General features: G+C 35.8%; 1 protein-coding gene across 1 annotated transcript in view; it reads right to left on the minus strand.

The window, feature by feature from the left end:
- STX8 (syntaxin 8) overlaps positions 1-25,401 on the minus strand; it is a 352,021-nt gene extending 326,620 nt beyond the window's left edge. The window contains exons 1-4 of the mRNA XM_044675211.1: positions 25,374-25,401; positions 16,244-16,343; positions 13,577-13,671; positions 1,585-1,695 (exon numbers count right to left, since the gene is read on the minus strand). Of these exons, the coding sequence (XP_044531146.1) occupies positions 1,585-1,695; positions 13,577-13,671; positions 16,244-16,343; positions 25,374-25,390 (323 nt within the window). The 5' untranslated portion in view covers positions 25,391-25,401. The remainder of the gene's footprint in view (positions 1-1,584; positions 1,696-13,576; positions 13,672-16,243; positions 16,344-25,373) is intronic.
- Between the last annotated feature and the right edge of the window lie 573 nt (positions 25,402-25,974).

Consider the following 25,974-nt stretch of genomic DNA (forward strand, 5'->3'; position numbering starts at 1 on the left):
AGAGAGAGAGAGAGAGAGAGAGAGAGAGAGAGAGAGAGAGAGAGAGAGAGGACAAAAGGACAGTTGAAAAATCAAAGAGGGAAAAGCAAAAATACTCTCTGATTTGGTAAAGAGGAGGAATGGGCAAGTATTGAGTAGTAAATGAGGGAAAGCAAAAGGGGAGAGTAATAGAACAACAAACAAAAACAACCTCACAATTTTACCTGTACCAGAGAACTTTTAGGTTCCACTTTGACAACCTACTTATTAGCTCTTCTCCAACATCCTCAGAATCACAGAACATCAGAAATGGAAGAGACCTCAGGGATCAACTTGCCCAGGTAAGGAAACTGAGGATCAGGGAAATCAAGTAATTTGCCCACAGTCACAAACCAAATCACTGATTCTAAATCCAATATTTTTCCTATTATACTCCACTAGTTCTTCTTAAACCTGTTCTCCACCTCAAAAACTTGATCCCAATTTCTTCCTTCACACCAATGATTGTTTCCTTGGGGCAATAAACTCTCTTCCTATGCAATCTGGACATGGCTAACTTAAAACTGGCCTCTCTAACACCTAGGAATAGTTCATTCCTCAATCCTTATGCAATAACCAACAGATCTACCCTGAATCTGCTCCTTTAAGCAAGCAGAGAATGGAGAAAGTAAGTCAGAACCACAGCTACCAGCTGGAACTTGAGTTGACTGGCTCATTAATGTTTTTTTTGTTTTCATTTAAAATTCTATTATGGTTACTAAAAGACAGTTTCACTACTTCTGTCACTTGATTCTTTGGGGTTCACTTTCAATAGACTAAGGATAATTCAATATGTCATCTGAATTTGTATCCTAAAAATCCTTACTGACCTTTCATTTGTACCAGGAGATATGGAATTATTATTAACTAGGTTTAAAAAAGTAAGGGCAGGCTACTTCTATGCCCTCTACTACTGGGTATTCATCACAATGAAATTACATCAAATTGGAAGAACTATTGAAGTATAGACAAAAATAAAAGAAAATAATAATTCAAAGCCATTAATTTTGAATTCAGAAAGCTACCATGATCTTCCAAAAGATCAAGACAATTTCGAATAATCTTCCAGGTTAATACTAAAAATTATACACTGACAAGGAATATAAATAACTCGATTTTTCTGATATATGTGACCCACCCACAATATATTCTTATTACCTCCTGGCATTGTTCATATTTGCCAATGAAAAACTCAATTTGAGTGCATAGATAATGATATCAAGTAACTACAGAAATGCCAAAGAAACTGTACAGCCTAGGTGGGTCCAAGAACCTAAAAGAAATTTACTGCTTTAATCTGAACTGTATCTAGCATGATCTATTTACATTAAAGTTCAGTCAATTATATCTTAATGTCTTATTCACTATTTTAGTTAAGTAAAACAAAGAAGGAAAATTTAAAAATGAAGCAAAATTGGAAAAAAGATAATATAACTAACTACAAATGAAAACACTTTTTTCTATAATTGAAATAAATCATTAAATTGCTCAAGAAGAATGAAACAAGTGATCTCCAGGAATAAATTATTATTCACCAACTCAATCTTATAAATGAAAACACTATACCTGATCAAATCTGGTTCTGTACCATCATTCTTATAGGAGGCCTGAAGCAGTCTTTCACGGGTAACAAGGTCATCCAATAAGTTCTGTCTTCGATCCCCTTCAAGCTGTGTTCTGAAGACATCTCATTAAGGTTCAATAAGAAGATTGACAATCTTGTTTACATTTTAATTTTCTACATTGTAAAGTTAACGGCCAAGTTAGTTCTAATTCACAATCAAATTGCCTATAAATCAAAATAAATCCTACTTTTTTTATTATCATTTTCATCATTTCTAAATCAACTTTCTCTTTCAGTAAAACAGATATGAATATATAGTAAGCAAATAACTGCTCTTTGATTTTTAAAAGAAATTATATTTCCAAAACATTTTTTTAATTTCCAAATTTAAAAAAAAAAACAGGAGAAAACTGTAGCTACCTTGAAGAAGATAACAACTGGGGAAAACAGATGAAAGAATATTTCTTATACAAATCACACCAACTAAGTCAAAAAATTTATCTACTGAATCTTACAGGATTTTTTTGGTTTTAACTTTTTCATAACTAAACAATATGCTTTACCAAATCAAAAAGAGTTTAACACTAGATACAATTTACTTAATTGAAAATACCATGAGATGATATTAATGAAAATTGCTACATCATCAGATTTTTATACTATCTTCTGAAATAAGACTATAAACTATTTCATTTATTCCTAGGAAATCCCAGTGTGATTGGTAGAAGCAAATAGAAAAAACAAAGCCCAACAGTTAAACTAGGATCTACTCCAGACTTCCATTCAATTGACTTCTGAAATACTGCACAGTTCTCACTAAAACAGTGTCTTCCAAAAGCATGGGTCTCACCATAATATTCCCTGACCCAGAAGCTTCAATGTCTTTCCTACTGTCTATAGGATAAAACAAAAATTAAATTGGATATTAAAGCGCCTGAGCATTTTGCTCCAATCTGTATTTCCAGGTTGACTTTCCCTCATGTACACAAAGTTTCTATCAGATATAGGTTAATATGTGACATTCTGCATACACAACATCCTCTCTCCTACTTTTCCTAGACTGTTCCATGTCCAATGCCAGGAATTTCTCTTCAAAGGCTCTCCTTGAGTGCCACCTACAAAAGTTTTTTTCTGATGCTCTCATTCATTAGCAAACCCCAACTCAAAATTACTTTTCAGGTATTTCATATTTACCTCTCAATTACATAGGTGGTATATTCCCAGTAGTTCTTTCTGTATAAGGACAATTGTCTTGTTTTTTCCTTGGCATCAACATATGAAAAGTATCTATTTAATAAATGCTTACTGAATTGAACTGACAACAAATTCTGAAAAGGAGAGGAGCTTTGAAATGTTCTTGAGAAAGGACAGCTAGGCAGTTCAGTTGGTAGAGCGAAGCCTGGAGATTGGAGGTCCTGAGTTAAAAATCCGGCCTCAGACACTTCCTAGCTATGGGACCCTGGACAAGTCACTTAACTCTAATTACCTAGCCCTTACTTACTCTTCTGCATTGGAACTAAAACTAAGTATCAATTCTAAGGCAGAAGATAAGATTTTTTTTTAATGTCATTCAGTGCAACAGTGTAACCTTAACAGTTCCTCCATCATTAAATATACTTCCCTAGAAAATATAATTCCAAAAAAAAATAATCTTTCTGTACTGTAAAATTAAGGGTTTTTTCCATGTGAAATGGAATGACCTCCAGGAACTGATGCAAAGCAAAAGGAGCAGAACCAGGAGAACATTGCACACAGAGACTGATACACTGTGGCAAAATAACATAATGGACTTTTCTACTAGCAGCAATCCAGAGGGACTTATAAGAAAGAACACTATCCACATCCAGAGAAAGAACTGTGGGAACCAAAACACAGAAGAAAATACATTTGCTTGATCACATGGTTCAAGGGGGATATGATTGGGGATGTAGATTCCAACTGATCACTCTATTGCAAATATTAATAATATGGAAATAGGTCTTGATCAATGATACATGTAAAACCAAATTAAATTGCTTGTTGGCTATGGAAGGGGAGAGGGAGAAGGGAAGGGAAAGAATATGAATCGTGTAAACCATGTAAAAATATTCTTAATTAATTAGTTGAATTTTTAAAATAAAGGTAGATTAAAAATTAAGATTTTACTAATACAGTAAATTCTGATTATTTCAATCTTGGCAGAAACTTGTCCAACTCATCATGACTGGACATAATGTCTAATACAGTCATGTAAATATAAATCATAAAGCCTTGAGCTGGAAGGTACTTTAGAGATTATGTCATCCAACTCCCTTACTTTATTTTTTTTGATGTCTAGTTTTCACAATATATTTGTTTCTAAATATATTCCTACCCTACACACAGCAAACTATCCCTTATAACAAAGAGTTTAAAAGAAAAAAAAAAGCTCAGGATAACTAACAACCACATCAATCATGCCTGACAACATATGCAATTTTCAAACTTATAGTCCTCCAATTCTGCAAAGAAAGTAGAACATATCATTTATTTTAGAACAAGGAATGGATCAGGATAAGGAAAAGGACTTCCCAAGGTTCATCAAACCTGGCAACGTCTACCCACTTTTGATGATTCATAGTGAAACAAACAAACAAAAATCACAGACCCTAAAAACCAATGCTAAAAACTATAAAGTCCAAGGGTTAGTGATCTAAGGGAAACATACAATGCTTTCATCATAACTGTCAAATGAGAACAGAGAACAAACTCAAGAGAGAAGGAGGTGAAGTGGAGAGGAATAAATGGGGTAAAAACAAAAGGTATCAGTAAAACTTTTTTAGAGCTGGAATTCAGAAGAGAAAGGAAGATTTGAAAGTAAACAATTATCTAAAAAGATACCTAAGAAGGTTTTTTATTTCTAGATCAAGTCAAGTAAACAATGAACATTTATTAAGCACCTACTGTATGCTTGTGTTATGTGCTGAGTACACAAGGCAATTAGAAATGACCAACAGAGGGTATGTACCTGGATTAAGAAGGATAGGGAAACAGCTTCTTGCAGAAATTGGAATTTTAACTTGGACTTGAAGAAGACCAAGGAAGCTAGAAGGAGATAAGGGGGAAATGGATTCCAGTAAGGGAAAATTCAGAGTCAGGAGATGAAATATCTTGTGCAAGAAATATCAAAAAGGCCAATGTCACTAAATCACTGAATACATCAAAAGGAGTAAAAAGACTGGAAAGTTAGAATGGGACCAGGGCTCTGGGTGCCAATCAGAGAGCTGCATAGTTGATCCTAGAAGTGACAAGAAAGCTATTGAAGTTCACTGAATGGAGGAGGGAGGTGGGGGGGGGGGGAGGACATGGTCAGAGTCTGCATTTTGGGAAAATCAATTTGACAGCTGAGTTGAGGATAGACTGGAATAGGAAGAGATTTGTGAGAGTGAGTACAAGTTACAGCAATAGTCAAGATATAAAACGGCCTGCATTAGAATGATGACAGAGTCAGAAGTGAAGGGGGCATATGTAAAATCTTTATAAAGTTGGAAATGACAAGATTGTCAAAAGATTTAATATAGGGAGGAGGTGAAAGAGTGAAGATTTGAAGATGATACTTAAACTCTGAGCCTAGGTGATCTGGAGAATGATTGTGCCCTTTATAGTAATAAAAAGATAGGAAGAGGAAGAAGCTTAGGAAGGAAAATAAGAAGTTCTATTTTGGACACTGTAAGTTTAAGAGATACAAGAAATTTAGTTCAAGATGTCAAACAGGCGATTGGGGAGAGGTTAGGGTTGGGTAAGTAATCCTTAGGACCTGAGGAGATCACCAAGTGAAATAGTACAGAGGAAAAAGAGGGTATAGGACAGAGTTGTGAGGCAACTTACCACTACAGGAACCTTCTCCTCCAATCTGAGTGACTATTCCTTAGTCTTCTTTGCTGGATATTCATCCAGAACTGAGTTCATTATTTTTCACCTCAAGCATTAGCCCTTTCTACAATCCACTTACACTAGCACAAAACATTTCATTTCCTAACTCTGCATTTTCACAAGTTGTTCCTAAGCCTGGAATTCTCTCTCACCTTATGTCTGCCTCCTGGCTTCCCTGGCTTCCTTCACATTCAAGCTAAAATTCTACCTTCTGAAAGAAGTCTTTCCTGATCCCTCCTTAATGTTAGTACCTGACTTAGGTTGAGCATTTCCGATTCATTTTGTATATACATATATTGTTTATAGTTGTTTGCACATTGTCTCCCCCCATCAGATTATTAGCTCCTAAGAATACAGACTGTCTTCTTTGCCTTTCTTTGACTGTAGTATACAGTAATCACTTAATACTTAGTGACTAATTGATGATGATACAGCAAAGGAGACTGAAAAATAATGCTAAGCCAGAGAGGAGAATTAGGACAAAGAAGTGTATGGAAACCTAGAGAGAAGAAAATATAGGAAAAAAAGGGTGATGGGTGGATGGTGTCAAAAGCTGCAGAGAAATCAAGAAGGATGAGGATTGTAAAAAAGGTCATTAAATTTTATAATGAAGAGATTACCAGTAAATTTAAAGAAATCAGTTGTTTGAATAATTAAATCAAAAGTCTGACTGCACAGAGTTAAGAAGGCAGTGAGAAGCCCTTATTATAGATGGCCTTCTCAAAGAATTTGGCCCTACACTGGAGGAGAAATATGGGACAATAGCAAGGAGGATAAAGAATCAATTGAGGGTTTTTTCAAGAAAAGGAGGGGGAGGCACACTTTTTTGTAGGCAGTAGGGAAGCTGATAGCTAACAAGAACTGACTGAAGATAAGTAAAAAAAAAAATGATAGAGGAGGCAATCTGTTGATGAAGACAGAATGGATCACGTGCATGTAGAAGGATTTGCTTTCTCTAGGGGAAAAGTACATGTGAGAAAGGATGAGGGTTAAAATACAGGAAGGATCAGATTTTGAGCAGACTCGTATATTTAACAAGTCAATAAAGCATGTTGTCTTGGACACCTACACATCTAAATTAGGAGGTTTTGACACAAATTGGGTCAATGATGAAAATGATGGAGAGTATCAGTTTTGAAATTGGAAAACGAGTTTTAATTCTAGTTCTCCATTACCAATATCTTTACCCCACTGCACCAAAAGAGATAAACAAACCTAGATCTAACGATCATCCACAACTATGCTACACCTCCATGAACTAATTCTAGGGAATTCTTTCCAATTGTAAATTTCTGTCTTTAATTTTTTTTCTACTTATTCCTAAGGCTATTCTTCAGTCTCACTATGACATCAAGTCTTTCCCTCTTCCCTGTTAATCACAATCCATTAAGGTAGGGAAAGAAGGATTGTATGCAGAGACCAATGTGATATGAAAGTTATCAATAAAATTAGATTAATTTTTTAGGAAAATAAATGCAAGGACAAACAACCAAAAATTATATTTTAAGAATATGGCTTTGAGCACAAAAACCCAAAATAAGCTGAGGCTGGTGATATTAAAGACAACAAATGGCTTGGTGATTAAGCTATATTAAGCCAAGTAGATAAAAGAAGGATTAAGATTATTACTCTATGTAAAGGGGATCATAATAATAGATGAAAATGAGAAGAGCTCTTCAACTCATTCCCCCACTTTCCCTACCTATGACAAAGACTTTGGACTGAGAAAAAATAAAACAAAAATGGTTTGTAGGGAATGGAGATCCAATATAAATGAGCTGGTTTAAGAACATTATATAACAGATATGACTAGTTTCGCTAAAAAAAAAAAAAATGGTATCTTAACATATGGTATTGACTCAAGGAAATTTAAAAGGTTAAAAAATAAAAATAAAGATCTTGATAAATGGGACAAGAACTATAAAACTGGAGAAAAGAAATGTTCCAAATTTCATAAAAATGAAAAAGGTAGAGTTTCTTGATTATAATACAATGAGTTTCACTTTTATTTTTTAATTTCTGTCAAAATCTTAGAACACAATACTATAAAGATAATTTGGGGGTACTTATAATGAGAAGCAATGATCATTAAAAGCCAACAAGACACCATCAAAAACAGCCATGCCCATACAAAAATATTCCTAATTGCTCCACTCCATTTGTGCTTATTTTTACACTATAATATGTACTGTAAAGGATCTGAATACATAGGAGAAAGCATAATAGCTGTCTTCAAGTATTGAAGGGCTGCCATGTAGAAGAGGAATTATACTTACTCTTTTTGATCCCACAAGGCAAGAATTCCCCTCCTTAAATGTTTTAGGCAAAAGTTAGATAACTATTTGTCAGGGAATAGGAGGGATTCCTTTCATGTACCACTACAGAGATCCCTTCTAACTCTTGGGATTCCATGGCATACTCATGAATTTGAGTACTTTCTCCAAAGGTACAGCTCATAACTCACCTATGCCTTCTTATCCCGTAAGACTCTTGCCTATGACTCCCTCCAACATTATCCATGAGCAATGCACAAAATGTGCTGGGGTCCTTAAATGAGATATATTAATATTGAGTTAATAGTAATTGACAAATGGTCAAGGGACATGAATAGGCAGTTTTCAGATAAAGAAATCAAAACTATCAATAATCACATGAAAAAGTGTTCCAAAACCCTCCTGATTAGAGAAATGCAAATCAAAACAACTCTGAGGTACCACCTTACACCTAGCAGATTGGCCAATATGACAGCAAAGGAAACTAATAAATGTTGTAGGGGATATAGCAAAATTGGGATGCTAATACATTGCTGGTAGAATTGTGAATTGATCCAACCATTCTGGAAGGCAATTTGGAATTACGCCCAATGGGTTTTAAAAGAATACCTGCCCTTTGATCCAGCCATACCACTGGTGGGTTTGTACTCCAAAGAGATAATGATGAAAAATGTTTGTATAAAAATATTTATAGCTGCACTTTTATAAGTGGCAAAAATAACTGGAAAACATGGGAGTGTCCATACCAGAAAAAGAAATTTTAATTTTTTCTTTTATGAGGTGTTTACAATACCATTTGGGCTAAGTATTTGGTCAGAGGCTATATGCAGATCAATGTTATATAAAAATACTTCATGTGTTATCAGCAACTTCCTCAAAATTCCCAAAAAATTCCCATTTAATTTCTTATGCCAACCCATGATATATCAAAACTATGCTGGAGAAAGTAATGATGTGGAAGGGACATTTGTATATGGAATATCCTAACTCTCATAATACAGATAGCTGTATTCTAGTCATACAGCTATCAAATGAAATTCTTTATAACACTGCAACTCAAGGATTCTTTTTGTTATTCTTTATGTTACAGGCTACTCCTACCCATGATGAGAACCACTGTCCTTTGGGTGACCCTCAATTTTAATCCTAAGACTGTGCTAGTGCAGGAATCATAATCATTTGACATCACCAGAATGATACTGATCTCAAAAAAGTTGATCCTTTGTTTCAAGGAAAAGACAGGTTATTAAAAGCAATGTATAATTTCTGAAATACAATTTAGCCTGCTATATGTCTCTAATACAATTCTGGATCCATTTAAAATTGTCTACCTGCAGTGTAAGCTCAAGATACATGTACTCATAATGAGACTGCTCTGAATGCAGAGAGTTTACAGACCAACTTAAATTTAAAAACATGTGCAGAAGATGAAAGCAAACTGAGAGTGAACACAAAAGTATGTGATGATTCTATAAGAACAGTGCAAGGAGTGCTAAAACTCGATGATATGAAGATGACAAAAAAGCATTTTTTAACCTAAACTGACTGGGCAACAAAGAATGGATCATACTATTCTTGTGGAGAAGATGGAAAGATGTAGACTAGAAAAGCATACATTTAGGTGAATTCAGAATTGACTGAATGGCCACTCTGACAGTAGTCATTAATGATTCTATATCAGCTCAGAAGGTGGTCTCTACTATAGAGTCACCTTGAAATCTAACAACAATAATAGCTGCTAACATTTACATAGCATTTCACGGCAAAGCACTTTACCGAAATTATCTCATTTTATCAACCCTAGAAAGTAAATACTATTATTATCACCATTTTACAAATGAGAAAATTGAGGTAGGCAAAGGTTAGGTAACTTGCCCAGGATTACACAGCTTGTGTCTGGATCTTAACTTCAGTCTTCCTGATTCCAGCCCCAGCTCTTATCTAATCTGCCACTTAGCTGTCTTGGACTTGTATTATTTAACATTTTCATTAATGCTTTAAGAAAAAGCATAACAAAGTGAAAAGAGGGCAAGCCTTGTCTCTTCTGACACATACTGTATGTAATTTTGGATAAGTCACAAACTCTGAGTGCCCAAGACATTCCTGTAAATGTAAATATATCAAAATGTAAATTGAGAAAGTGGTACTAATCTACATTAGCAGAGGGAATTTCTTGCACCAATCATATTACTGGTCCAAAAAAAAGTGGTGACTTGGACAAAGGCATAGATGGATTATACATCAAATTCATAGATAAAACAAAGATAGTTATTTTAGATTTACAGATAAAAGGAAGCAGATACCTAGAAGATCATAAGGAATCAAAAAGATTTTAATAAGCCAAAATACCAGGCTGCCTCTAATATGTTGAAATTTATCATAGGATTTAAAGAACAGTAATCTGAAATTTTCAACTTGACTTAGGGTCATGGAAAAAAAGGAACACAATAAAATAAGAAATATATGCTTATCCTTTTTTTCTATTATTTCAAAAGAAAATTTGTTTTTATTAACATGTGAAGATGGAATTAGCTCTCCTCTATTTATACTTTAGACTTTAGCCACCAGGAATATATACACCCCACCTCACTTAAGAATTAAGTGGAGGGGGGGGAAGGTCTATGACCACATGTGCTAGTGACAAATCAAAAATGACCGCCTCCTCCCTGGGCAGTCCAAAGCAAAGTTTAAGCTGCCATTTGTCCATGTAGAACTGGACAGTAGACACAGCAAGTGACTCAAAGAACCATCTTTTAAATATGATGGTAACTTCCTGTGAGAGGGATTTTGCCCTTTGATCTTGGCCTTGGAGGAGCTCAGGTTTGAGACCTCAGCCTTTTACTCACCCACATGACAGTCCAAAAGGCACTAACCTCCGAAGAGGCCTCTCATCTTGGAGGAAGTCTTGGGCTAGAAACCTTGTGTCTCTCTGTCTCTATCTCTATCTCTATCTCTGTCTCTGTCTCTGTCTCTCTCCCTCCTATTTTTTGTAAATAAACTACCATAAAAGTCATTAAGTCATTCTGACTTGAGTCTTCCATTTGAATTGTGTAATCAATTCCTGGCGACCAAAACTCTTAAATATTCAATCCAACCATAATTTTTACCCTTTACAAACAGATGGAACACACCTCTGTTGTAATATGAAATACCCTTTCGTGTTTAACCCCCTGAGAAACGTAACCACTATAAAAGAAGCCAAACTAATTACTCTTCAGTTATCTAAGTAGCAGTACTGAAACCAAGGGACTTTTCAGAAAGTTTGCATATCCTCAGAATTTTGAGAATTTATGATTTCCTCTGGGTACTGAATTACTTACCAAAAGTTCTTTTAACTTCTCTAAACAAATTCTTATGTCCTTGTTTCTTAAGAGAAAGCACTTGCTCCTTGTCTAATTTTGATAGAGTTGTTAGAATAAAAAACATTTCAGAAAATGCCATAATAAAATCAGACTATCAGGGAAAGTTGGATATGGTACAACCCTGGCTAATAGTATCAGTTAATTGGTCTATTTAATATTTACGATTAGTAGTAATAATGGAATTTAAAATAGCAGTTTTCTTATCCTGCAATTTACCAAACAAACTGACTATATGTACAAGCAGTTGCTGATTACCTTACTAAATGATCAAAATAATAATGACTAGAAATGACCTCTAAATAATGTATGATTTTTAAGTGCTTTAAAGCAAAACCATGTTCCTAATTATTATTCATAAGCTAACATTAAAAATATTAGAAATAGGGGGCAGCTGGGTAGCTCAGTGGATTGAGAGCCAGGCCTAGAGATGGGAGGTCCTAGGTTCAAATCTGGCATCAGACACTTCCCAGCTGTGTGACCCTGGGCAAGTCATTTGACCCCCAATTGCCTACCCTTGCCACTCTTCTGCCTTGGAGCCAATACACAGTATTGAACTCCAAGATGGAAGGTAAGGGTTTAAAAAAAATATTAGAAATACAGTCAGTTTATATTCCTTATCTAATACCATCTAAGCAACAGAAGCTAGCCTATTCTGGGTGGTTGAAAAAATAGACCTAACCAAAACTGGATGACTTCAAGATCTATATATGAAGACTTGCTGACTATCTCAGCAAGACTTGTCTCAAAATGAAAATAACTTTCTTTTTAGCATAGTCCAGCTGTATAATAAAATAAAGTACAAAGTTAAGGTAGAAAACATTATATATGACATAATCAGAACTCAAAAAGATCGGAGAGGCAGAACATTGGACTGAATCTAGTAAGATAAAAGTTAATAGGAATAAATATAAAGTCTTACACTTACATTTAAGAAATTTCACAAGCATTAAATAGGGAAATTATTCAAAAAAATCTGAAAAATACAAGGCCTTTAATAGACTACAAGCTCAACAAGAGTCAAGAGTATAATAAGTAGCCAAAAAAGCTAATACAATCTTCAGCTACATTAAGAAAAACATAGTAAAATAGAACTAGAGGTGAGAGTCAAAACACAATCTACCCTGGTCAGAACACATTTGGAATACTATGCTTAGTCTAGGCCCGCATTTTTATTAAGGCCATTGCTTAGCTACAAAGAAGAACAACCAAGATGATAAAGAGCCTTGAGAACATGACATGAAAATCAGGTAAAGGAACTGGGGGTGTTTAGCCAAGGAAAGGGAAAATTTAGGTACCTAAATGATTGTCACATTAAAGAAGAATTGGAGGGGCAGCTGGGTAGCTCAGTGGAGTGAGAGCCAGGCCTAGAGACAGGAGGTCCTAGGTTCAAACCCGGCCTCAGCCACTTCCCAGCTGTGTGACCCTGGGCAAGTCACTTGACTCCCATTGCCCACCCTTACCAATCTTCTACCTATGAGACAATACACCGAAGTACAAGGGTAAAAAAAAAAAAAAAAGAATTGGACTTCTTATAATTGGAACCAAAGTAGCAATGTGTAAAAAATTGCAAAGAGGCAAAGCTTAGTTTTAAGTAAAAACTTCCTGACAATTAGATATATTCAAAGGTGGAATGAGGAAGTATTCAACTCCCCTTCCTAGAAATCTTCAATCAAAAGCTAGATGGTAACTTATGGGGCATACTGCAGAAGTGGGATTTATTCTGTCACCAAATGAAGTTAGAATCACTGCTTTAAGGTCCTTTCTAATGCCAAAATTCTGTAATTCTGAAGATGGATATGGAAATAATTTTTAAAACACCTTTATACTGAAAAATGCTCCAGTTTCCAAAAATGTGAATCCTACTCAGTGAAATTGGAATATTTTTATCAACAGGTAGGTTGCTTAATGGAGTAAATTTGAATAACTAATAAATTATGCAACTAATCCTAAAATCAGCTGCAACATTTGCTTTAGTATTATAGAAACAATATCATGAAAAAAGAGAGAGAAATCAAGATCTAGTAAGATTCTTGTTAGTGCTCACCCCTTAAAGAGCAGAATATATATCATGAAATAGAAATAGCACTTGTAGAACAGGAGTTACAGTTTAGAACTGTAATCAATTCAAGCTATCCATCAAAACATAGCTGATACTTTTTAAGAAGTAGAAATCCAATACCAGTATCACTACAGAAGTTTACATATATGTAATACACTGAACAAAGGTATCAGCTCCCTATATATAAACATTATGCCCAAATAGAATAATTTTTAAAGCAAATCTTGCTATGCCCACATATTCACTGCAAAATATCTAGTAAAGATTTAAAATAGAAAATTAAAATTAAAAAACTAGCATGTTAGAAGTCTTCCTCACACTATAGAAAAATCTGGTTATCGTTCAAAAGAATGTTTTTCCTCCCATCCTTAAAATACTGGAAAGGGCACTGAAATATTTACATGGATACATCTGGTGTGTTGACACAGATCTCAGCAATAATTCTCTCAAAAGGGTGATCTTTTCCTTCAAATTCTGCAGCAAAGCTCGGATTATAACAGTAAGCTGAAAAATAAAGAGCACATTTAATTATTCCAGTCTTAAAATGTACAAAAGATTATACAAAATCATTTAAATTCTGTTTTTCATATTTTATATATACATATATATATACACACATATATATATAAATTTTGTTATATATATGTGTGTGTGTGTATATATATATATGTGATTACATCAAGAAAAGAAAAAATTATTGTCTCAGAAATGGTAGTATTCTTATGGTATTTTATGTCTTTTATGAAAAAGATGTCTTTTAACACATCATCAGAAAGTATACATTTTAAATTATTTATTAATAAAAATGTTAAATAGCACAGGGTCAGGCACAAATGGAGACTTTGCTCCAAGCTGAAATAAATCACGTCTGGATAAAGAGATTTCTGAATTGCTTAGTACAGAAGTAGTACATTCATGGATGATAGCAAGATTAGGGACATAAACATTTTTGTGTACAGCTGAGTTGGAATGAAGATAGTTCATGAGAGATGAGAAGGTTGAGGAACCAAGTGTGGTTAGAGTATTTGAAGGAGAATCAGTATGCAAACTGAAAATGAAAGATAGGTATTATTCTCCATCTTTTCATTGGATTAAGAAAAAATTCAATTTTCTCTGTTAATAAGAATTTTCATTGAAAGGGACTGGTTCCAGGATCTAGTGTATATTGTGTTTTCTGGAATGCCTGCGGCAAAGGTCACAAACCTATTTTCATCTTAAAACTTTTCCTTTCTTTTTACAACTATATTCTTACATTCTGAGACCAGGTTGCTTTCTCCCTAGCTATCCTTTCTAGCACTGGTTGCACTCTGACTTATTGGTCATGATAGAGGAGTTGGAATACAATCTACTTCTTGTTGCCACTATCAGGTTCTCTCTCTTTTTTTTTTTTTTTTAAACCCTTGTACTTCGGTGTATTTTCTCATAGGTGGAAGATTGGTAAGGGTGGGCAATGGGGGTCAAGTGACTTGCCCAGGGTCACACAGCTGGGAAGTGGCTGAGGCCAGGTTTGAACCTAGGACCTCCTGTCCTGACTCTCACTCCACTGAGCTACCCAGCTGCCCCTATCAGGTTCTCTCTTGATCATCATCACTCAATGACTTCTACTCCTTTGAAGTTCATTTAATCTATATTTATCTAATTTATGTATATATTCATTATTAAGATTCTACTATCTTAATAGAATATTATCTACCTATCTCCAAGAAAGAAAGGAAAGCAGAAAGCTGGGGGAAAAATTTTTTACAACCAATTATCTCTCTGATAAAGGTCTCATTTCTCAAAAATATAGAGAACTTAGTCAAATTCATAAGAATACAAGTAATCCTCCAATTGATAAATGGTCAAAAAATATGAACAGACAATTTTCAGAGGAAGAAATCAAAGCTATCTATAATCAGATGAAAAAGTGCTTTAAATCACTGATTGGAAGTTAAATTAAATGCAAATTAAAACACCTCTAGGTACCACTTCACACCTAGCAGATTGACTAATATGATAGATAAGGAAAATGATAAATGTTGGAGAGATATGGAAAAATTAGAGCACTAATGTACTGTTGATGGAGTTGTGAATTGATAACAATCATTCTGGAGAGCAATTTGGAACTATGCCCAAAGGGCTATAAAATATATATGTGCATATACTTTGACTACTACTAGGTCTGTATCCCAAAGATATCTCAAAAAAGTGAAAAGGGCCTATTTGTACAAAAATATCTATAGCAGTTCTTTTCTTAGTAGCAAAGAATTGGAAATTATATATTTATGGAATTGTCCTTCAATGGAGGAATGATTCAACAGGTTGTGGTACATGATTGTAATGGAACACTATTGTGCCATACTATGTTGAGAAATGAGCAAGATGGTCTGAGAAAAACCTGTGAAGACTTATATTAATACAAAGTGAAGTGAGCAGAACCAGGAAAATATTGTAGACAGTAACAGCAATATTATATGATGATCAACTGTGAATGACTTAGCTATCCTCCAATACAATGATCCAAGACAACTAAAGGACCCTTGATAAAAAATACTAAATACCTCCAGAGAAAAAACTGATGGAATCTCTGAATGCAAAATGAAGTGTATTATTTTTCACACATGGCTAAATGAGGAAATATGTTTCACATGATTGCATATGTATAATCTACATCAAATTGCTCACCATCTCACAAATGGGGCAGGGGAGGGAGAAAGAGAAAGAATATGGAACTAAAATTTTTAAAAAGAATGTTAGAAACTGTTTTCAAACATAACTAGAAAAAATAAAATGCTATTAAGGCAGTAAAAAAAGCATTAAATCATAAATGTTAGTAGTTATTGCTATTATTGTTATTATTATTGAAACCTAAAAAAAGGACAAAAAGAAAAGATTCCTGCAGGTCCTCTTTGCAGGATCTATAGAAGACAAGAATCAGAAAAGACAGGAAAGTACCCACATTGGAGGGAATACTCACCTCAAAGAGTATTCAAGCAATGAATATAGACACTGAATACTTAGCTTTGAAGATGAAAGACTTTCTTTTTCAGACTCTGAAGCTAAATGAATGGAGATTAGATAATTTATTAGTTATTACCTTCGTTGTACTTTCACCACTTCTTTCACATTGATTGCGCTGTTGAATTTTCTCAGCAATTTCTTGTGCAATATGACAAGTGGCATCATAAGTAGACAACCTTTATCAAATCAAAGTGAAGAAAAATAATTTCAGACTCAAAGATAAAATTTCTACATTTTCCCATTGTAAATTTCCAGATCCCTTTTCTAGCATTAGTATAATACAAACAAGTAACAAATGGAAAAGGATATAAAATGCACTTAGGAATCCTCAAGTGATTTTTTTAGGGGAGGAAGGAAATCAATAAATGAGGAAAGGAATAAGCATATACAGTTACTATGTGCTGGGCATTGTGATTTAAAAAACTGACAGAAATCAAAATGCTATAATCATTTGCTTATTCAACAAACATTTAATGCCTATGATATGAAAACTATTGCTAAACTAGAGACTGTGGGGAACACAAAAATGAGTAATACCAAAGATGCAGCATGGTATAAGAATAACATTGGATTTGGAGAAGTAGAACATTGTATGGGTTTGAATACTACCCCTTCTCCTTAATGTATCTGTGTCTTCAGTCAGACAAGTCACTTAACCTGAGAGCTTAAATTTTCTAATCTGTAAAATCGGGAGGTTAAACTAGATGATCTCTAAAGTCAATTGATCAATGGGCCTTAAGTGCCAACTACATACCAGCACTGTGCCAGGTGCTGGGAATACAAAGAAAATTAAATAAACAATCTCTACTATCAAGGACTTTACACCCAAATATGGAAGGCAACAAATACATATTTAAGCCTATATAGAACAAGTGTAAAGAGAATGAATATAAAGCAGCTAAAATACAAGTATTAATTACATTAATTAAATACAAGTTAAAATACAAGGTAGTTTGGAAGAAAGGGCACTAGCAAATAGGAAAGCAGAAAAACTTCTTAAAGACAATGATGTCTGAATTACATCTTAAAAAAGAAGAAAGGGGCTCTGTGAGGTGGAAGGATGGAGGAAGGGAGAAAGGGAGGGAGGAAAGAAAGGAGGAAGGAGGGAGGGAGGAAAGACCCATGGAAGCTGATGATGTCTCAAAGAAAGTTAAGAGAAAGGAGGCTAGGACAAAACCTCAAGGAACATCTGTAGCTAGGGGGGTGTGATATTTTTGATGAACTATCAAAGAAGACAGGAGCAAGTAAAGGAGAACTAGGAAAGGGCAGTGACACAAAACTAAGAGAAGAAAGTATCCAGTAGGAAAAGTTAGTCAAGAGTGTCAAATTCAGTGTTAAGGATGAAAATGGAGAAAAGATTTGCCAATTAAGAGACCATTGTTAACTTTGGGGAGGACAATTTCAATTGAGCAATGGGATCAGAAGCCTGACTGCACAGGGTACTAAGACTAAGATTAAGACTAAGACTAAGTGAGAGGAAAATAAGTGGAGATAGTGAAAGAGCTTTTTTCAAAGAATCTGGCAAAGAAAGAGAAGAGAGATATAGGATGATAGTTTGAGGGCACGTTAGGGTATGGTGAAAGTTAAGGATGGGAGATTTGAGAATGTTTAAAGGCAGTAAGGAAAAGAACATCTAGATAGGGAAATGTTGAAGACTAGTGAGAAAGAAGGTACTTTCCAGTTATGATCTTAGGATATGAACTTGTCCTTGCTCTCAAAAGGTCACACTCTAGAAGACAAGTAGACAGTAATAATAAAAAAGTCAACTGTAATGTAAAATAAATGATTTTGATTATATTAAATTAAAAAGCTTTTGTACAAACAAAAACAATGCAACCAAAATCAGAAGGGAAACAACAAATTGGGAAAAAATCTTTATAACAAAAAACTCTGACAGGGGTCTAATAACTCATATATACAAGGAGTTAAATCAATTGTATAAAAAAATCAAGCCATTCCCCAATTGATAAATGGGCAAGGGACATGAATAGGCAATTTTCACATAAAGAAATCAAAACTATCAATAAGCACATGAGAAAGTGTTCTAAATCTCTAATAATTAGAGAAATGCAAATCAAAACAACTCTGAGGTATCACCTCACACCTAGCAGATTGGCTAAAATGAGAGAAGGGGAGAGTAATGAATGTTGGAGGGGATGTGGCAAAACTGGGATAATAATGCATTGCTGGTGGAGTTGTGAACTGATCCAACCATTCTGGATGGCAATTTGGAACTATGCCCTGTGATCCAGCCATACCATTGTTGGGTTTGTACCACAAAGAGATCATAGATAAACAGATTTATACAAAAATATTTATAGCCGTGCTTTTTGTGGTAGCAAAAAACTGGAAAATGAGAGTATGCCCTTCAACTGGGGAATGGCTGAACAAATTGTGGTATATGCTGGTGATGGAATACTATTGTGCTCAAAGGAATAATAACCTGGAGGAATTCCATGTGAACTGGAAAGACCCCCAGGAATTAATGCAGAGCAAAAGGAGCAGAGACAGAAGAACATTGTACATAGAGACCAATACACTGTGGTAAAATAGAATGTAATGGACTTCTGTACTAGCAGCAACGCAATGACCCAGGACAATTCTGAGAGATTTATGAAAAAGAATGCTACCTACATTCAGAGGAAGAACTGCAGGAGTGGAAACACAGAAGAAAAGCAACTGCTTGAACACAAGGGTTGATGCGGACATGATTGGGAATGTAGACTCGAAATGACCACACTAATGCAACTATCGACAATTTGGAAATAGGTCTTGATCAATGACACATGTTAAAACCAGTGGAAATGTGTATCGGCTATGGGGGGGGGAGTAAGAACATGAATCATGTAACCATGTTAACTTTTCTAAAAAATAAAAATTATTAAATGTTAAAAAAGAAAGACATAAAAAAAAGTCAATTGTAATCCATACTATAAGAGAGAGGTAACTAGTGCTAAGTAAACTCAAAAGTCATTTCCAACTAACAAGTTCAGGAAATGTTTTAAGAAGGTGATTTTAGGGAGCAGCTGGGTGACTCAGTGGATTGAGAGCCAGGCCTAGACAGGAGGTCCTGGGTTCAAATTTGGCCCCAGACACTTCCTAGCTGTGTGACCCTGGGCAAGTCACCCCCATTGTCTAGCCCTTACCACTCTTCTGCCTTAGAACCAATATACTATATTGATTCCAAGATGGAAGGTAAGGGTTTTTAAAAAATATTTTAAAAATGGTAATTTTATTAATGCCTTCCTTGAAGGATGGATATGATTTCAACAGGCATAAATGAAGAAGAGTATAGAGATCCTGCTCTATAACCAGAGACCAATCTGAGTGGCCTAGGGTGGTCGTCGGAGGCAAAGAATGAAACAGATTGGAAGCACGGCTTGTTAGCTCATTGTACTTCGAGATATACTGAAGTAGCCACTTTATTATAAAGGAAATTAAAGTTCCCCTTCCCCAAAAGCCCAAGAAAGTTTCCCACAATTACAGAGAGCAGGATTTTTACTATAATCAAAACAAAAGCCTTAGAAGCCTCCAGGTGTAGATAAAAAACCTATGCTAAACTATCAACTATATGTGTTATCTTTAAGTGGAGCCTGGGACATCTCCTTAGGCCAGAAAGCCCCTGAAGTTCTCAGCCTTGATGGTATTAAACAATTTTTTTGAGCCTCATTATTTTACTTTAATTCTGGGCAAAATGCCCTGCCAAGGGTTCGACCTTGGCCGTACCAGCCATCTGTGTTCTCAGTCAAAGGGGAACAGAGTTAGCTCCCCTCCTGCTGGAGTGCTGAGAGCCCAAAGCTTTTTCAATAAGACTATAATGCACTTTGAAGGAAGGTGAGAATTATGAAAGGAATCAAAAGAGGAATCTCAGATTTTTATCTTATATCCCACTCCGGTTTCTTGACCCGAAAGGGAGAAAAACCAATACACGGCTCTGCCGGTCTGTATTGATCTTTTGAGGGGGTCCAGATAAAAATATCTATTTGAGATTCTAATTTCTCTTAATAGCTCCCGACATATCCCCCTTCTCTTCAAAATAACATGATTTATTAGACAGGAAAACTTTGAATAATGAAAGAAGTTAAAATTGGTTATAATCATCAGTTATAGTTGGATCTGATATGAATTACAGATCAAATTGTTGGTTTATGGCTCTCTACAGAAGAGGACATTGCTGTAGAAAGAAGAGTTATGAACAAAGATGCAGAGTAGGAAAAGAAGATGCAGAGTAGGAAAAGAAGGGTAATAGGAGTAAGGGAGTGCGCCAGGAGGAGACATTTCAGAGAACAGTAAATGTTCCAATTTGGTTGCATTAAAAACTTATCAGTTGAAATGTAGCCAGAAAAGTAGACTGGGTTCAGATTAGTCTTGATATTAGGCTAAAAGATTTTGTAATTTCTGTGGTTGTCAACACTGAAAGTTTTGGGGCATAGAACTGTCATATTTAGATATGAAAAAATTAATCTGGCTATTAGGGACAGTATAGAGGGCTGACCTTTAAATGAGGGAGAACTGGATCCAAATGCTGCCATGGGCATAGACTAGCTTGTGATCCTGAGGAAGTTACTTAACCTCAATGTCTCAGGTAACTGAGATTTTTATGGTACTGAGAAGTTGCAATTTTCATTATCAGAGGTAGCTTTCATACTCAGTTCTCTACATGGATGAAATAACAGGTCTGAATTTGGAGAGAGAAAAAAAATCCCTCTGACCTCTGTGCAGAGTTTATAAGGGAAAAAGAGACCTACCACAATAGTTCAGACTATATATAATGATCTAAACTAAAATGATGGGGTTGAGGACATAAAGGAGAAGAAGGCAAGAGTGAATGCAAATGTGGACAAAATCCAAAGAATTTACTACTGATTGACTGGATAAGTGGAGGAGGAATGAGATGGATTCATTTTTGGTGCCCTGGGACTGGGTATAGATCTGAGTCATAGAATTGTAGATCATGAAACCTGAAAGGGCCTAGAGATCATCTATACAAGTGGTGTCAAATTCAAATAGAAACACAGGCCACTAATATGTATATAAGGATCTCTGTGGGTCACATATTGATATAGTTTTTAAATGTAATATTACCTTTATTAAATTTTTATTTATTTTGTTGAATATTTCCAATTTTAATCTGGTCCCAGTTACATTCAAGTATGTTATGGGTGGCATGCACATCTACATGTTTGAAACATCTGATCTATACCAATCTTTTTGTCTAGATCAATAATGCATCAAAAAGGTATTTATTGAGTACTTAGCACTCTATTATATTACAGGATATCCAAAGAACATAAAAAACAGCCCCTCTCCCTTCAATGTGTGTAAACCTAGTTAGGGGCTGAACTAACACATCTGAAAGAAAAGCAAACAATATATTTAAGAAAATTAAAATAAATCAAAATATGACTTAGTCCCAGGTTAGCCATGAGCAACATGATCTTGGGCAAGTCATTTCACGCCTGTGTGCCTGATTATATTGATCTATAAAATGAAGATTGTATTATTTGACCCCTAAAGCCTCTTCAAGCTCAAAAATTATATGATTGTTTTAAATTATAAATTATATAGTACAGACTATAAGTACTATGAGATCAGTGAAAGGCGGAGTAGTCAGAGAAAACTTCATTAAAAAAGTGGAATTTGAAAAGGTTTTTAAAGGGCGTGCTACACATAAAGAACCATGCCTGTGTTCTCCTTTATGCCTGGAATACCTTACCCCTTCTCCATTTCTCCTAAAATTCCCTCAAGGATCATCTTAAATGCCACCAACTCAATGAAACCCTTCTTGACCTCCACCACTGGAAGCACTTTAAATAAATCAATCAAGAAGCATTTAAATGTCTACTATGTACTTGGAAGGTGACAGGGATACAAAAGCTATTCTGAATTTTTTTTCTCCAAGCTAGAATACATAGAAAAGTTGGGATTCACACATGTGCAGGCCATTATAAATTCCACACAATCTGAGGTTAAATTAAATCAGTAAGATACAAAGACAAGTCTCTGTTCACAAGGATTTAACATTCTAAGGGGGGAGTACAATAGAGGAAACAACACAGACATATCACATAGTTACATACAAAAGAGATACAAGTTAATTTTGGTAGGGAAGGCAGTATGGCATCTAGGGTGAATAAAAACGGCCTCTTGCAGAATTCAGCACTTGATATGAGTCTTGAAACGAGGGATTCTAAGAGGCAAAGGTAAGGACAGAACACATTTCAGGCATGGGAATACAGCTAGTGTAAAAGCAGAGATAGAAAATGGGAATGTCATGTATAAGAGCATCTAGGATAGTTTGGCAGGACAACAGAGTGCATGGAATCCATAACGTGTATGGGACAAAGACGAAAAGGGTAGAATGAAGCCAGATTGTGAAATCAGGTGACTTTTTAAATTTAAACTCTTACCTTCTATCTTAGAATCAATACTGTGTATGTTAAGAGCTGGGCAATAGGGATTAAGTGATTTGTCCAGGGTCACACATCTAGGATGTGCCTTGAACCCAGGATCTCCCATCTCTACCCTTGGTTCTCAATCCACTAAACCACCTAGCTGCCCCTGTAACATTTACTTATAATAGATTGATCTGCTATTTAGCTATGCAGATTCTCTTTCTGCCAGTATAAATCACAACCCTACTACACAACAAATCTTGTTCATGTCTTTCTACAAATTCTCTAGAAAAGTCACACATTTTGGAGACCTTCCATATAGTAGCAGTTTCCTTCCTCTAGTAGAGTGTAAGTCATTGGTTACTGGATGAAGATCACATATAATGATAATGTTTGTATTAGTAGTCAAGCGTATAGTAGATAGAAAGACTAAGATTGATCGATCAAATCAATATTTATTAAGGGCCACTTTGGCACTGTGCTGTGACAACGAAATGGACAATCTCTACTCACAAGGAGTTCCCATTCTAATGAGGAGACAAGTATATATATATACATATATATATATATATATATATATATAGCATAAATAAAAATGAATACAAATGTATACAAAGTAGTTAAGTACAAGGTAGTTTGGGAGGAAAGGTATTATTGGTTGAGAGGATCAGGAAAAGCTTCATACAGAAAGAGCTGGACTTTGAAGGAGGTAAGAAGGGAGTGTGTTCTAGGCATATGGAACAGTCAGGTCAATTGCACAGAGCCAGAATCTGAACCAAGTTTTAATTCCGACTCAGATATTTACTAGCTATGTGAAGCTAGACATATCATTTCACCTCTCAGCCTCAGATTCCATATCTAAAAACTAGGGATGCTAACAGAACCTAACTCCATAGGGTGATCATGGGAATCAAATGAAATAAGTGTTTTACAAACCTTAAAGTGCTATTTAAATATTAACTATTATATTTGGTTTGGGAACTATAAGATTATTAGCACCTTCTATCAAAAAACCACTGAGTAATCCAAAGTAGGGTCACATGAGACTGGGGGCCATTATGTAACTATACATTTATTTAATAGGTTTTCATAGGCAAAAAAAAAAAATAGCACTAATCTTTCAAGGATTAATCTCTCCATAGATAGATAGGCTGGTCCTCAGACAATAGACACTGCTATATAAGCCATACTTAATTACCCAATATTTATAAATTTTTCTAGAGCTCAATGTCTGGTGATCTCATATTCATGATTCCCTACCTTATAGTATATTTCTCTGTATATACATCATAATCTACTCCCTATTCCTCCCTGCCCCCCCTTCCCCATGTAAGCTCTTCAACAACAAGCATATTGTTTTTAAAATCTGTGTCCCCAGTGTCTTGGCTACATGGACCTGGTATGTTCGTTGAATTATATTTATCCCTGTAAGTTTTCTTTCTCACTATATAATCTGTTCCTTAAGATCAACAACCCAGTCTTATTTATCTTTCTAATCTCTTACTAACACCAAACACCTCCAAAATTGTTCTCTTTGCACCTACTTTCCTTTCCTACAGGCTCTCACCCCAACCTTACTTCACTTGTGATACTTCCCCTATTGCCTAGCACAATAAGTGCTTAAGGAGTGTTTATTAAATGAATGAATGAGTACCTAGAAATTATCTCCCTTATACAGTATGGTCTTCCCCATCTACTCCTTCTCTTTTTAAGGTTTTGTTAGACTAGTTGAGTGAGACACTTAAACTAACCCCAGCCTTTTTTCCTCCCATTCTTGTCCCATTCACTAGTGGGCTCTCATCTTTCCACAGCAGACTTGCAAAAAAGCAAACTCTTTTTAAATCCCTGAGACCTGCCATCTTCTTTTGGTTGGGATTCATTGAGCCATTCTGCCATTCCAGGCCTAGGAGAATGCTTACTCAGTTTCAAAGTTTGTGCACATATTGTACTTTCTTTTTTACTTTTTAAAGGACTTAAAGGGGGAAATTGTTTGATATGAAGCAATTTGTTGTTTGCCTTTGTGTGTGTGTGTGTGTGTGTGTGTGTCCCACACACACACACACAACACACATATGCATTTGTCTTTATATCCGGTATTTGTGACCGTGTTTTGTCAATTTCCCTAATAGCCTTCTTACTTTTATATCTGTATCCACTGTCTCCCACACTGGAAAATTCTACAGACACACCTCTGTCTCCCAGGCTTCCCTCAAGACTCAGATCAAGAACGACTTTTTTTAAGAGGCCTTGCTTTGATCCTCTAAGGTTACTTATATATTTGATTGCAGAAGGAACATAATACTTAGGAAAGAGCTCTGGATTTGGAGTCTGAAGACCTTTGTTCAAATCTTATCTCTACTATTTACTATCTATGTAACCTAGGACAAGTCACTAAACGTGTTTGCCTCAGTTTTCTCAACTATAAAGTGGGAAAACATAATAATATCTACCCACCCCCAAAAGTGGTAATGAGGACCAATTGTAAAGTGCTTAATATGCCTGGCGCATAGCAAGCACTATATAAGTGTTTATTATTGTTATTATTTCTCCTCTCTCTCGCCGATGGGCTGAACTGTAGGGAAAAACAACAAGGACGTAGCGAAATCCAATTCAAGTTTCCCAAATGCTGGTCTGTCCTCAGGAGTCTTAGCTCTGCCCTCGGAAAGCGCCTGCTCCCGCTTCTCCTCCCAAGGACGAGGCCGCCAACCCAGCTCCCGCCCAGGACATCCTTCCCCCTTCCCGCCCCTCACCACCCCACCGCCCGCCCAGCCAGCCAGGAGCCTGCACAGGATCCCTTAGCCCCGGCCTCACCAGGGGTCTGGCGCCATGATGCAGTCTCTGCCGCTTCCCACACGACTTCCGGGTTGCTGCCTTGGACTACGGCAGAGCAGATGGCTCAGTCAGCGATGGTCTAAGGAAGTTGCAGAGCCATGAGTAAAGGAGCGGGGGAAGGGCGGAACGGGGGCGGTTGGACGAGGCAGAGAGTATGGCTGAATCGATCTGGGAAAGAGAAGTCCTCAGAAATCATCTAGTTCAGTTCCTTCATTGTGGAAATAAGAAAATTGATACCTAGAACTGAGAAGTGCTTGGCCGAGGCTCTCCGTTTTAAAGTGATGGAACTGGGATTCGCCCTATCAAATCCATTGCCCTTAATACAACACCAGCTGGAAGAAAAGAATAAAATAAAACAGTGGAAATGCCTCCAGACGGTAATAAGATAGCCTGTCACCTTGGCGCCTCTATCACCTTACCCGGCCCTGGGCCTTTAGGTATCACAGTGATAACAGCGTCTGGGCCTGAAGCCAGGAAGACCTGAGTTCAAATTAACCTTCAAACACCACACATTGTAGCTGTGTGACTGAGGGCAAGTCATGGAACTTCAGTTTCTTCATCTGTAAAATGAGGGAAATAA

Source organism: Gracilinanus agilis, chromosome 4 (genome assembly GCF_016433145.1).
Source record: "Gracilinanus agilis isolate LMUSP501 chromosome 4, AgileGrace, whole genome shotgun sequence".
Classification (NCBI taxonomy): Eukaryota; Metazoa; Chordata; class Mammalia; order Didelphimorphia; family Didelphidae; genus Gracilinanus; species Gracilinanus agilis.